Consider the following 15389-nt stretch of genomic DNA (forward strand, 5'->3'; position numbering starts at 1 on the left):
TAGCAAGAACAGATAATTATGTTCCAGCTGTTCATCCTTCCAATTTGTTTCAATAGATTAGGTTTTAAAATAAATGTTGAACACAGGAGAGAGCTTTTCTTTCAAGCACTGTGCAACAATGTTTGAGGCCCAGCTGAATTAATTTGGCTCCGGCAAGCATCCATAGAAATAATTTTGAAATAAATGGAATATCTGTAGTTAAGTTTATCAAAATCAACGTAGGAGTATACATCACAGATTAAACATGACTTAACAGACATACCCTCTCCCCAAGGAAGTACTTGGTAACTGTAGTTCTTCAAGGAAAATTAAGGATCTTTCATACAAAATTACCTGCATCCTATACCATCATGAAATAATATTCCCAATATCATGGTTTATCTGGAATAAAGCTGACGTGTAATGTACAGATGTTAAACCTCTACCTTTGTTGGCAAGTCAAGCTTTTGATTGCAAGTTAGACTGTGTCTACACAGCTAAAATAAAGTGGTTTTGGCACATCTCAGCTGCTCCAGGGAGTCTATATACTTACTTAAGTGATCCCTCGTAGTTCGAGGATGATGGTCCTCCATTTCTTGGAAGACGCCTGTGCGTGATTTTTTTTTAATGTGTGGAGGTCGGTGCACGGCTGGTCAACACACAGACTTCACAGATTGAGGTCCCAGCAGTGGTGTGATTAACACAACGAGAGTGGCTTCTCAGTCTGTTGCAGCCTTCTTCCGCCTTCACAGCTGTTGTAATATGTACCATGTTATCCTCCGCCTGCTCCGCCGGTGAGGTCTTTGGGTATTTGGATTGTTCTTGGTCTGGATCCCCCCCGTGGCCACTCCGGGGAGTGTGTGACTCCTGTGGTTGTGCCCGCAGGTTCATTGGAACACGTAAGCCCCCTCACCACGTCAAGGTGACAATCCATCGAGGGGGGAGTCTATACAATATACAGCTGAATGCACAGCAGAGATGCTACATCCAGTCGTTAATCCTGTGCCAGGGGCATATGATTTATATTATTATTTACATTATTACTGATGTATTAACTAATGTTTTATTACCTTATTGTGTTTTAACCTGTGTATATTGTGCTAATGTATTCATGTTACTTTTGTGAACTATGTTGACCGGGCCTTGCCCTATGTGAGCCGCCCCGAGTCCCCGTGGGGAGATGGTGGTGGGGTATAAATAAAGTTTTTTTAATTATTATTTTATTATGATTTACTCTGGAGTTTCCAAGAAGCTCCAAAGATAGCCTATTGTTTTGGAAGTGTGGACAGTTGAATCCAGTACAAGGCAGTATCCATAAAGACCCACTGCATTGCTGGCCACAAGCAGCGTCCTTGCAGGCCCCAGTTACACGTGTAAAATCCAAAATGATGTAGATTATAAGGGGGGGGGAGGCTAGAAAGCACACACCCCTAATGCATGCACTCACATGAGAAACACATGTTTAAAAAGTTAGGAGAAATTCCAAAATTGATAGTAAAATGTCTTAAATCAAGATGTTTTAATTCAATGGCTTGTTTAATTTTTAGTACTTGTTTAGGTAAAGGTAAAGGTCCAGTCGTGACCGACTCTGGGGGTTGGTGATCATCTCCATTTCTAAGCCGAAGAGCCGGAGTTGTCCATAGACACCTCCAAGGTCATGTGGCCGGCATGACTGCATGGAGCGCCGTTACCTTCTTGCCGGAGCGGTACCTATTGATCTACTCACATTGGCATGTTTTCGAACTGCTAGGTTGGCAGGAGCTGGGGCTAACAGCGGGAGCTCATTCCACTCCCGGGATTTGAACCTGGGACGTTTTGGTCTGCAAGTTCAGCAGCTCAGCGCTTTAACGCACTGCGCCACCACCATCAGTTTTTTAGTTGCACGTGCTTTAAACTGTGTTGTAAGACACTTCAGGTCCCACGTCACAGAAAACAAGCATTAATTAAACAAAATAATAGTGGAGCCCAACTAGCTAAGAGAAATAATGGCATTCTGTATCCCTTTGAAGTACTAATACCATTAAATCACTTAATATATCCCATGATGAGCCTCCAGACCTTTCTTCTTCATCCCATTTCAAGACAATGACAAGAAAAATTGTGACGTAAATGTCACGTACACTTTCCTTCCCCTCTCTGTTTTTGTAACATCTTGCCTGTTAAAGATATCTGAAGATCTTCAATGTCTGCATACATCTTTCCTCTCATTGGTATTGTACGTAAAAGTATAACTGCAGTAAGGATTTTGGTTGTTGTTGTTTTTTTAAAAAAAAATTAAGGCCAGCAACCTCTCTCTGTTGCATTTTAGCCCTACAACAGTGATTTCTATTCTCTAGTTTGCATGAAAAATATCTTCTTCACAGAGATAAAGTTTTGTAATAACGGTGATGTCCCTTCTAACACTAACTCTTGTTTTTAAAAAGGCAACAACAACTGGAGGCTGGTTATGCATGCAAGTCCATGAAAATACTATTGGCCCTTTTGGAATGAGTATAAGAACGTATATGTGCCTGAGATGGGCCTTGAATTTATTACTAACACTGAATAAGAAAAAAATGGGTTTCTGGGGAACAGAGAGAGAACAGGAATTTAGGGCCCATATATACTGTCATATACAATCCAGATTATCTGATTTGAACTTGATTGTATTATTCTACACTGCAATATAATTCAGTTCAAAGCAGATAATCTGGATTTTGCATGACAGTGTAGATGGGGCCTTAGTAAGGTAAAGGTTTCCCCTGACGTTAAGTCCAGTCATGTCTGACTCTGGGGGTTGGTCCTTATCTCCATTTCTAAGCTGAAGAGCCAGCATTGTCCGTAGACACCTCCAAGGTCATGTGGCCGGCATGACTGCATGGAGTGCCGTTACCTTCACACCAGAGCGGTACCTATTCATCTACTCACATTGGCATGTTTTCGAACTGCTAGGTTGGCAGAAGCTGGAGCAACAGCGGGTGCTCACTCCGCTCCCAGGATTTGAACCTGGGTCCTTTCGGTCTGCAATGTTGCAAAATGGAAGCAATGACAAGCAGAGCATCAAACATGGAAGTAATTAATCTTTATACATTGATGAAATCGTATAGATGAATAAAGGAGAAGCAACATTTGAATTGACTATACTATTTTCTCAAAACAGGTTTTTTAGTGCTGGTGTTATGGTTTGTTTCATTTGCAGTGTTCATTCTGGAGGGAATTAATTAACAAGTAGAACACCATATTATTTCATGAGTAGCAAGTGAAGTAGATTGACTGATGTTAAAAATAAAGTCAAGCCTGACAGTTAAGATTAGGATACTAGTCTCACACAATTCCGTCAGTGCAGAAGAAAAGCCTTCAGACCAAACTCTGTTATTTTTTCAGGCATTTGCATGTATATCCATCTGAGGTATTTGTTTTGTTTTTGGCATTGTCCTAGACATATGTTAACAATGTTATGCCAAAGTTAGATTTTACCATATGGTGACTTGTGTGCTAGATAGGAGCTCGGGATGTCGATACCAGACCATGGGAAAAACATACTGGAATCAACATGTTAATCGTTAATTTATTCTATCATTCAGTCAGTGAGCCTATACGAGGTCATCTTTCCTGTTTATGCTACTCACTTGCTTGTATAATAAATAAAAAGGTTTGCCTCATTATATTTGGTTTGGGGGTCTGGAGAAATTTCTCTCCCAATCTGTTTCGACTAGAGCAGTAAAAAGTCTGACAAAGAGCTTTTACTGTTCTTATTTTTGATAGAAAACGGATTAGACATAAACATGTGATCAAGCTACATCCAAGTGTACTCAGGATGGCAAAAATGAATGAGGAAGGATATGCAGCCTAGGAGGGCTGCAACAATTTGCTTTTACCAACCAGGGAAGATAAGGATCTTTGCCTCTGCTGACATAACTGAATGCAAATCAGTTTTGTACTTTGAACTGAGTGTGTAGAAATGGGACTAAGCCGAGGACAAAAGGGTAAAATGAGGAACACCAGGAAAGGCTGATGGACCTTTCCTGGTTCATACAGACAATTGATTGGGCTGAAATTGACCCAACCCAGTTGTCTGGATGATGGCAAAGTTTGACAAGCATTGGAGTGAGAAAAGCAAATTTGAGTTACATGGGTGGTAAGGGTGTGAGTTAACCTGAAATGAAAGTGTTTGAAAGAGTGTTTTAAATGCAATCAATAAATAACCCACTGTGTTATGTTCCACTTGTATTAAAAAAGGATGGGTTTTGTTTTTATACATTTTTGTCATCCAATAATGCTATCTATCTAGAGCTTAGATTCAAACAAGTTAGCTATGGCGGCAAATTTGCAGAGATCCTTATATGTACTTTGAGGGCATTTAAATGTTCCTTATTATTGGTGTCACAGAAGTGGGAAAGGGGAAATCCTTACCTTGTGACAAAGATGGAAATCACGGAGAGAGTCATAATTGCAATGAGTACCATGAAAGTATTCAAAATTTGTGGTGCAAAGGGTAGATATCCCACATTTGGTGGGAAGACATGTTGCCCAAAGCTGCTGCTACCAAGGAGATTATGTCTTAATAAAAGCCAAGTTATAGAAACTTCAGATGACAGGAAAAACTCCTCTAGAAATGACAGGGACTGGTGATGATGGGTAGACAAAAGTGCTGGACAAATCATGAATGTTGCACCCAACTTCATTATTGTCATATAATTTTCTCAATTTCAGTGACTCTAATGTATTTTGTCATGATTTCTTTATCAGAGAGGGAAGACAGTCCAATATTAGGGTTAGCTACTTTTTAAAAATAGACTTTATAAATTACCCCTTTAATACTTAGTATCAGGTATTAAATGCACTTTGATACTTAATCTTATCCACTATTCATTATTGCTGTAACTTACAGAAGCACCAAATATAAGTGTTGTAAGTGTCAAAAGTGGCCAGTGCTTTTGTGACAGTCAGGATGATCCTATAGCTCACAAGACACTTAGACACATTTCTGGGACATATGGTCAGCTGATAAAACCACTTGTCCATAATATAAAATCAGATTGCAGCCCCTGTGACTGAACATTTGCTTCCACTTTGCTGGAATAATCTGAAATACCAGATTTATGATATTTTAATGTCTCATGGCTATTAAGTTAATTGAGCTAGCTTTTCCAGGGCTTTTGATCACCGAAGTTCATATATTCAGAAGATAATGTTGTCATTGCTTGGATGTTGAGAACTGCTATAAATTATCATGTAATGAATTCTCATGGATCATTACCTCCTATCACTTTGAGGGATTAATCGTGTGAAGGTGGGAGATCACCATCATGGTTTCCCCAGATTGTGTAACAGTTTCTCTGTAATTAAGGAATGAATTTAGCTGTTGTATATAGGCTTATTGATATTCGTCTTATATTAATTGCAAAACAGAGTGTTTTAAATATATTTAAATAGTTCTGCATTTTGTTTCGCTCCATGGTACATATTGGATTTGTAATAGGTATTTGATTATTCTACCAAGGTTAATTCATTAAGCATTTGATACACTAGAAAAGGTGCTTTAATTAACTTGCCAGCAGACTTCATTTGCTTTTCTGATAAAATTATTTTTAATGCAAGCACTGAACAAAAACTGCAGATGATGAGCTCTGTCATGAGAAAGGCATTGAGCCTTCTTTCTTGCCAAGGAAGGGGTGTATATTGTAATATGCAGTTTCCTGAAACACATCTGTGCATAGACTAAGATCAGGTTAGGTGTGAGTTTTGCTTAAAAACTATTATTTTTCCACATATGCAATTGCTAGTCCCATGATAGTAAAATAAACAGTGAAGGATCATAGCTTCTTTAACAGGATGATAGCTCTAAAAGGTTTTTTTTTTTCGTGTCAGGAGCAACCTGAGTTGCTTCTGAGTGAGAGAATTGGCCGTCTGCAAGGACATTGCCCAGGGGATGCCCGGATATTTTGATGTTTTTACTATCCTTGTGGGAGGCTTCTCTCATGTCCCCGCATGGAGCTGGAGCTGACAGAGGGAGCTCATCCACATTCTCCCTGGGTGGGATTCGAACCTGGCAGCCTTCAGGTCAGCAACCCAACCTTCAAGTCATGAGGCTTTAATCCACTAGGCCACGGGGGCTCAAAAGGTTATTGATATGAGTGTCATAAGTGTGTGTCATTATTATTTGCAGTCTATGCTATTATGATTGATTACTATAGTCATACAATTTTATATAAGTAGGACAGCAGACTGTAAAACTTTTCCCAGATTCCCTCTCTCTTGGTTACGGGTATGTCTGTAGAGAGTGCTTGGAGGAAAGTAACGTGTTTGGGAAGGGTGGCATGTTTGAAGTTTACAATACATTCAGGCACCCCAATAAAAAAGAATGAAAGAGGCTCATCTGGAAATGATCCTACAAATAACCTGCTCTATTTTAGGATTTTAAAGGTTAAAAGCAGCATTTTGAATTATGCTTGAAAACTTTGGCAACCAGGGCAGTTAGTTCCCAATCAGAATGATATTTTCAGGCTTCTTGTTCAACCCCATTATTTATGCAGCTGACAGTTTTACCAGTGGTGGCTTCTAGACGATTTCCAGAGGAAGATTTTTCTAACATGCATTAAAGTAGTTCATTCTGAAGAAAACCAACTGAAGATAAATCCAACTCTTTCAGATAGGATGACATCCTATCCAGAATTCATAATCCAGAAAGTATTCCTGTCCTAACTCAATCACAACACTGTGTCGATTTGCCAGCAACATAACTAACAAAACTTATGTTTTTCCCTGGATTTAATTTTACTATGTTCTTGCCCATCAGTCCAGACAATCTGGGTCCAAATTTTAGCCCTATCAAGCATCGATGGACAAATTGATTTGTTTCTAGTCTGCCCATTTCAATCATTAGGTTGATCAATAATTTATTCAGTCCATTTTCCACGCCAGCCTTTGATTTATATAAATCATAAGAAATTTTACATTTTTATATGCACATTTTCCTTAACATACTAATTTTTGTACACAACTTTTCCTCTTAGATTGATTTTATTGTAAAATGTTTGAGTTGATAACTATTTTAAAGTTTGGATAACTATGTAATCCAAAGGATAACTGTGTTCTTGTTCACATAATAGTTCAAAGGGTATAGATCAAGTAGATATTAAGATGAACAAGATTTTGCTCTTATTGAAACTACTTAAAATTGTTAACAATGCAGTCTTGTTTTCACTGTCCTCAAACAGAACTGCAACATTGTGTTATTTTTGGTTTCATTCTACTTTATTAATTCTTAAAACAAATTTTATTTCATTTACTTGTAATTAGATGAATTTTGAAAATTCCTCACCTCCATCTAAAAGCACCCCTTTCTGCCTCTACATACCTTTGAGCAAACTTATATCCTTGAAAGTACATTACTTTTAGTGAATTAAGTGGAAAGAGATTTAGTCCTTTATTAAGAGTCATGAATTCGTAAAAAGCTGGAACTAGGAATAAGTCTTGCCATTATTTCTTGTGATGCCTAATGCCTATATCATCTAAGAGTGCAGAGGAAATCCAAAAAGCAAATATAGTAATTTGAATGCTAAAAATTATAGAAAATATTTGTAGTCTATACCAGTAAGGGACCGCGGTGGTGCAGCAGGTTAAACCGTTGAGCTCCAGACCTTGCTGACCGAAAGGTTTGCTGTTCGCATTCACGGAGCGGGGTGAGATCCCGTCATTAGCCCCAGCTAACAAAAACATGCAAATGTGAGTAGATTAACAGGTACCGTTCTAGAGAGAAGGTAACTGTTCTCCATGCAGTCATGCTGGCCACATGACGTAATATGTGTCTACGGCTTTTTGGCTTAGAAATGGAGATGAGCACCACCCCCCAGAGTCAGACTCGATTAGACTTAATGTCAAGGGGAAACCTTTACCTATACCAGTAAGTTATTAGCATTCAAACAACATCTCTGTTAATATAATACCAATTGTATGATTGGCTTTAAGTCATAAAAAATTGAAGAGTATGGTTGCATTAAATTAGAAGACAAATAGGCTAAGCATGCACTTGAGCTGATTTTTAGGTTATGAATCATATTGGTTGCACATGCAAAAGACTTAATAAACTTTTTGAAAAGACAGTCATTGAACAGCATAACAATTTGGTTTTTTCTTTTCTTTTCTAAAAGTCACTCTGTGTACACCAGGCAGCAATGTAGGTGATATATTATACATGACAACCCTGAATGTTGCTACACGAAGAGATTCCAATTCTCTCTGTCCTTTGAGAATGGTTCAATATTCTTGATGGTATCTTGTGTCTGAAATATCAGAGGTAATGGCATTGTGGACGTCCTTACTAATCTGTCAAGGATAACATGACATACACTCCATTTTTGGATTGCTCCTCTTCTGCTAAATAACCTTGAGCCCACAGATAAAAGAAGTAAAAAAAAAACTTTGGATGGCTGTACAATCTATTTATCTTTTAACTGTTATTTTAAATGCCTACCCAGATCTTCATTATTTAAACATTGTATCCAAAGAAATTTGACAAGTTCAATAAGAAGCCAACAGTATATAGCAATAATCAAATATTTTGATTATATGAATTGCTGAGGTATTCTGCCTGCCTGCTCGGAGACTAATTAATCACTTCTGCTTGTCAAGTTCTTCTCCCCAACTGCTCTTACTTGTGGTCAGGAAAAATATGGTCTGAATTCAAAGAATGTCCTATAGGGATCATGGAAATAGCCACTCTTCTGTACACACCCTGGAATTAAGAAATAAGACACGTACAGAACCAAAGAAGACCACAATTTTATGAAAACATACAGAGGTCTGTCACAATAAAATTACTGAATTCATACTCTAACAACATTCCTTAATAGTTAAGATTAGAACTAGGAGGGCTCCCACTTGGATATGGTCACCCTGACTCCAAATGCCATATCGGTTTGATCATTGGGGTGCAGATTTAATTTATCACTGATATTAAAAGCGAGCAAATACAGCTCCTCACAACTTTTGCACACTCCTAACTCACTGAAAGTCTTTGCTATGAAGAACCCACTTCCCATAATCTCTCAGCTACATCAGGGTGTTCACCAAACTACTTCATCACTTACCTGGTAGGTTACACTGAAATGCTCCATGAAAGGCATCAATCTAACCCATTGTAGGAAGAAAAAGAAACTTTAATGATACAAAAAAAACACCAAAACAATTCATGCTAATTCCCAAAAGACACGTGGCCGATCCCTTAAGGAAAAAAGGGAAAGAGCAAGCATGTGTAACATGGCTTACATTGAGAGAGGTTGGTCCAGTAGCCACACAGCACCTACAGGTTGGTAAACCCTTTACTTCACCATATGAAGGATGGGTGTCTGATTTTCATGGAGTGCTGACTAGGGATTGACCATCTCCAATAATTTTGCTATGTGATATGAGAATAATAAAGAATCTTACTACCAAGTAATGTATTAAACCAAAGAGATCCCTTCCACTATGGATCTCCTGCAGACACACCTATAATTGATTAGAAAAAAAAGTTAAGCCACAATAAAATTGTAAAACTTTATGGTGCCATCTCATTCATGGTTGTTATTGTTTTTCTTCAACCTTATAATTTTGATTTGGTCTTCAGAAGCTTGGCACGGTTTTTTTGTTGTTTTTTAAAAGGTCTTTACTCTGTAAGCCTCTTTGAATTCAAATTTTAATGTGGACACAAGTCCAATTCTCAAGCCTTTTCTTTCTGATCCAATTCACCTTTTGGGGGTATCTGAATAAGTGAATCCTGCTGTTCTCCTAATGACATGGATAAACTGAATTAAAGGAAAACATAAATTCCTGGAATTTTATGTCAACCTAAACAATCTTACATTACTCTCAGGCTATGCAAATTAACCTTGCACTATGCATATGTTTTCCCACAGCTATTAATGTGAACAACTGCGCTTTTGTGAATATTGCCCTACATTCCCTCCTTGCTATTTCATTTCTGTTATTGCTATGCTATAGCTCCCATAATTCTATAAAACCATAGTGATAGATTAGTGCAATCATGCATAGGAGACTATGGATGTTGGATGACCTCTGTGAAAATAATAATTTGAAGTAATTCATCATTGTTAACCAGTTTCTTCTGGGTTAGGAGTTTTAGTTGCAAATTATTAAACAATTGTATAAAAACGAATAAGGTCTAATCACATGCTCATGGAACAAGAATGTGTCATGTATGTGGTGAATAAAGATTGAAAGAATATTTGCTAAATATGAAAAGAATCTTGAGCTGTTTTTGTGCATAAAACAACATTTTTGCACAACACAGATAATGTTTGCTTCGAAGAAAAGGCTATTTGCTGGGGGAAAAAACCATGCAAATTTTGAACAGAATACATTCTGAATTGTAAATAAGCCTCAAAGCCTGTAATTTTTAAAGAGTTTCTCATAGTGGAACAAAATTTGATAAAATTACTAATTTATTTCTTTGAGAAGAAAATTTTTAAAAAATATAATCCGTGATGTTCAACTGCATGTGGTGGATTAGCAGTTGAGTCCACTAATCTGTGTGCATTAATAGCACTATCATTGTATCATTACTTTGTTAGAATATTTGTTTTTCCCTTCTTCTTCAACAGGACAATATTTTTAAGCTGGAAGATTCACATTTTGAAAATGGCAGAGGAAAAAGCCCCTATGACCCTAAACTGCTGACAGCTTCTCTTTTAATAGGTATGTAACTATGTAAAATGAGCATGTGTATGTGTGTTATCTATAGTTACTGCCTTCTTCCTTTTCCTGATAGTTATCAGAGTTCCTGTTTCTTTTTCTTTTAAAAAAAATTACAAGAAGAGCTGAAATGTGGTTTTATTCAACACCACTGAGTTGCAAGTTCAGGCAGGTATAATCCTACATATCCGTATCTACCCATAATTTCTATTGATGAGTTTGTAAATTTGGAATTTCCAACACTAGACTCGTGTGAGTAATAAATTTGAACTAAATATGACTTGAGATAAATGTGTGCAGATGATGATTCCTACACACATCAATCTCAAGTCATATTTTGAAAGTAGCAAAAACCTTGCCTGATTCAAAGTTTGATATCCACATGAGTCTAATGCTGAAAATTCCACATTCATCATGGTAGGAAACATCAATTTTTAGCATTAAAAGTTATTCTTAATTAGACTAATCTTCAGTGCAATAGTTTTCCTGTGAATAAATATAATTTTTGGTTGGGTCACAAAGATTTATGATCTCTTTATTTTTCTTCATGAGCGTCACTTTCAATGTTGTTAGCATTCGGTACAGAAAAAGTATGTTTTCTGGCTACTTTAGTGGCAGTACCTTTTAGAGCCACCGTGATCAATGAAAGACTTATTGACTTTTCTGCACTGAGCAACTCCACTGGATTATAGCCATTCCACTGTGGTAGCATCCATCTTCCTTCTTCTGTTTCACCACAAAGCCTCATGTGAGTTCTTGACTTTCAAGGCTACCTTTGCTGTCATCAACATGGAACACACACACAACCAACATGAAGGTGGGGAGATATTCTGTCTCCTTCTTCAGGATTTTAATGGCAGAGGAAGGAGGAAGGGGAGGGAAAAATTGCTTGGTTACATGGGTCCTTTGCCAATGTCAAAAGAAAAGAAATCCCCCTTCTCCTTCACAATCAGGAAGGAGGAGGGGGATTTCCACTATCTTCATGCCGGTTGCACAAACATGCCATTCTGATGTTAGCAGAGGTGTCCGTACTAGCATGGAACTCACACAGAGTTGCATTGCTGACTAGGAGAGACAATAGCTACATGGCTACAATCCATCCATTTTCCCTGCACTGCTGAGAGTATGGAAAGGGCCATGCCACCGGTGTCCCATTTTGACAGAGGATTGGGCCAAATCAGTCCTGATCAAGCTGTCTAGACAGCCCTGAAGTCACAGGTTTCTCAGAAATTTCCAGCAAACTGGGAAGCGAGACAAAGTCAGTTTAAACAAACATACAAAACACCCATAACAGATTACTCAATGGAAGTAGTAGTATGTCATGAAGCTTTTAATTCATGGTAATCCAGGGATCTTAGCTAGTGTATACATTGTTTGAGGTTGTTTTGTTTTTGCATTTTCAGTAAGGGAGAAGGGAATAAGCCCTTTCAAGTCTTAAAAAAAAGTGAATTCATTTATCAGGACAGCATTGAAAGGCATGCATTGAGACTTTAAAAAAAGGTTTGCTAAGAGACAATTACAAGTGGAATCAGTTATATCCCCAGAGATCTGGACATACATTTCTATCCCCAATACCACTTACGGTAGTTCAGCACTGACTCCGGCCCTTTCCACACTGCCATATAAAATCCAGATTATCTGATTTGAACTGGATCATAGATCAGTGTAGATTCATATAATCCAGTTCAAATCGGATAATGTGGATTATCTGTTTGATAATCTAGATTATATGGCAGTGTAGAAGGGGCCTCTGAAATCAGGTTAGGTAGTGGATTAAGCCAAACTGGTTCCCTGGTGAATGCTTACCCAAATACCTCAGAAAGTACTTCAAGGCTGAGATGTGACTGCAATTTCCACTGTTTGTGGGTCAGAAATAAACCCAGGAATTAATTTTATTTTCTTAGTCAGTCTACTGAAATGTGCTGATGCGCATCGCCATGTCTGTTCAGAATTAGCTCTGGACCATGTCAGGACACAGGAAATAAGAACAAAGGATCTGAAAGCAAGAATCCCATTGGAACTGATGTAATTTCCCTTCTGAGGGAGTACTTGTTTACCTTCCAACCTATTGTGTACTGGTGTTTTTAAAAATGCGTCATCTCCACATTTTCCCATCCCAGTTTTGAGCCCTGCATGGGATATACTTTGGCTGGTATTGGCAAAAGCATTGTTTTGGCAAAAGCATTGTTTGCCTTATTCTGAACTTTCTTGTGAGTCTTTCTAATGTGCTGTTTCAGGCTTAATGCAAGCTACAACATGCATTGGGGTTGTATGTTTTGTGGAGACCCTGCCATTGAGCCAGATTTTCCCTGCATTGTAGTGTCTGTGCAGACCAGTAAACAGTGAAGAATAGTAAACTTCTGTGCCAAAATGGTAAACTTCTGCTTCCAAAATTCACCTCACTTCAAGAGTAGCAAGACATTAGCTTTTATGAGTGATAACTTACAAAATTAGAGTTTTGATATCACATACCAAGATTCTCCTCTTAGTGTGCATCTGCACTGTAGACTGCATGCAATTTAACACTATCAATAGTCATGGCATATTGGTATGAAATCATGTGAGTTGTAGTTTTACAAGGTCATTACTCTTCTCTGCCAAATAATGCAGGTGTATCACCAAACTACAAACTATTAAAGTGGTATCAAACTGCATTCATTTCATATTGTAGACCCACCCATAGTTGAACAAGAGCTGGCTTCATTGAGCATAGCCCTGCTCTCATCAAACTGTTGTAGTTTTGTGTAAGATTTCTTCCAAAAAAGTGATGTAAGGTCCCTCAAGCCCTTGGGCATTGTGGTCTTTGGATCCCAGTCAGTGTTTTGGACTTTGGCCACCTCTCATAGAAAAGATGGGTGTGGTGGCGCACTAACAAATTTAACATTTCAATATGAGAGACTGTATGACATTATCAGGAAGGCATAAGGAATTAAAAAAGTGATTGATTGCTTAATTTTACTGGAGCATTAAGGAGAGACTTCTGTAAAAATGCCCTCCAGATGTTCTTCAAAAGATGAAAAGTATTTTAACATTTTTTAAACTAAATGAAAATAAACCAGTTTTATCCAATCCTTTTGACTTTTAAAACTTCATGCGGAGAATGTAAGGTTGAATACCTAGATCACCTGACTGTAGAAATCCAAATAACCAGAGGTAGATCCCCTTCATTCACTTTAAAATATAGAACCATTCATTTTACCATCATTGGCATTCTTTATTTGCCCAAAACAAAAATGAGAAAAACACATCTGAAAAGCGTAGTGTATACACTGGAGTTACATGACATAAATTTGGGATGTCCTTGTCTAATAGGTTTACAGTGATATTTGTATGAATCTTCCATCAAAACATTAGTACAAAAAGGCAGCATTTTGCAAACCTTATGGGCTGTTGCCAAATAATGTCATCAGCGTGTAGTTTCTCACATTCCATTTTTGTATAAACTTGCAGTTACAGAATTATTTTGTTTCCTTTGGCATGCCCTTGCCTCTAAAACACATAAACATACACAACTTTTCTTCTTGAATGAAAGGCAAAAGGGAATTGGGAAAAAGGTGTGAAAGAAATTTGATCAAGTTGAGGAGAAGGACGCAATGTCTCTTAATACTATTTTGCAATGTAACAGGCCATTGGTAAGACTATACTGGACAGGCTGGATCAACACACTATTCCGAATGGCAGTGGCTACCCAGGAAGAGTCTTTCTATTCAGCAAGTACCTGATTCATTAAAGTGGAGACAGTGGAAGATGAACTATGGACCATTTCTTTTAGTCATGGTTCCTCCTACTACTTGTTTATATCTTACACTCCCACTTTAAGTCAATGAAGGCCCTTCTACACTGGCCCAAACTTTTATGAAATCAGTATTTAAAGCCCCAATTTCATGAGAATTTGGTGCTCGTGCAGGCGGCCACAATCTCTGCCGTACTCATTACTCATTATGTGCTTTCTGTAAGCTGCCCGAGTCCTTTTTGGGAGATGGTGGTGGAATAGAAATAAAGTTGTTTGTTGTTGTTGTTAGTATTATTATTATTAGGTTTTAAATGTAAATCAGCATATGATTTTAGCCTTGTAAGATCAGGGCACATCTACACTGGCACTATTCATACTGCAGTTTGAAACTGGTTTCAATTTCCATGGCTGGAATTGGTTTGAGGCCAAGATGGTGATTGCATTGAGCACAGAACCTGGCTTCAGACCACTCTGCAGGTTTTCCCACCCTACGTTTCCAAGAGATATGCACCAGTACTCTAGAAACATACAGGATTTTATGGCTTCACTCAGACTTCACTGTGAATTTTTGTAATGCACCAAATCCCCTTTAATGTGTGCTGCATTGTGCATTGGCAGTGTGTATTTTGTGGTTGCTGCAGTTTTCAATAAATTCATTGTCTGGTTGTATCTAAATGGAGTAATATTTTTATTTAAAAAATAACAAAATTCTACTTAAACACTGCATATTTTTTTAAAAAAATTAAACAGTCATTTTGTTGTCTCCTAATCTAATGATTAGGGTGGCTCAGTGTGTAAAAGCGATGAGCTGCTGAACTTGCGGACCAAAAGGTCCCAGGTTCAAATCTGGGGAGCAGAGTGAGCGCCCGCTGTTGTTCCAGCTTCTGCCAACCTAGCAGTTCAAAAACATGCCAATGTGAGTAGATCAATAGGTACCGCTCCAGTGGAAAGGTAACGGCACTCCATGCAGTCATGCTGGCCACATGACCTTGGAGGTGTCTAC

The 15389-nt window shown here is 38.0% G+C and overlaps 1 protein-coding gene and 1 non-coding gene across 3 annotated transcripts in view; both read left to right on the top strand.

Annotated features, from left to right (window-relative positions):
• Nucleotides 1–15389, top strand: part of sema3a (semaphorin 3A) — a 239982-nt gene that overhangs the window by 154706 nt on the left and 69887 nt on the right. For both annotated transcript variants that reach the window (XM_003221421.4, XM_062981858.1), the window contains exon 5: nucleotides 10563–10656. In XM_003221421.4, coding sequence (XP_003221469.2) covers nucleotides 10563–10656 — 94 coding nt within the window. The remainder of the gene's footprint in view (nucleotides 1–10562; nucleotides 10657–15389) is intronic.
• Nucleotides 14484–14565, top strand: mir9577 (microRNA mir-9577). The gene is given in 1 exon segment (NR_163056.1): nucleotides 14484–14565. It is a non-coding gene; the product is annotated as a microRNA mir-9577 (primary transcript).

This window comes from Anolis carolinensis, chromosome 5 (assembly GCF_035594765.1).
Source record: "Anolis carolinensis isolate JA03-04 chromosome 5, rAnoCar3.1.pri, whole genome shotgun sequence".
Classification (NCBI taxonomy): domain Eukaryota; kingdom Metazoa; phylum Chordata; class Lepidosauria; order Squamata; family Dactyloidae; genus Anolis; species Anolis carolinensis.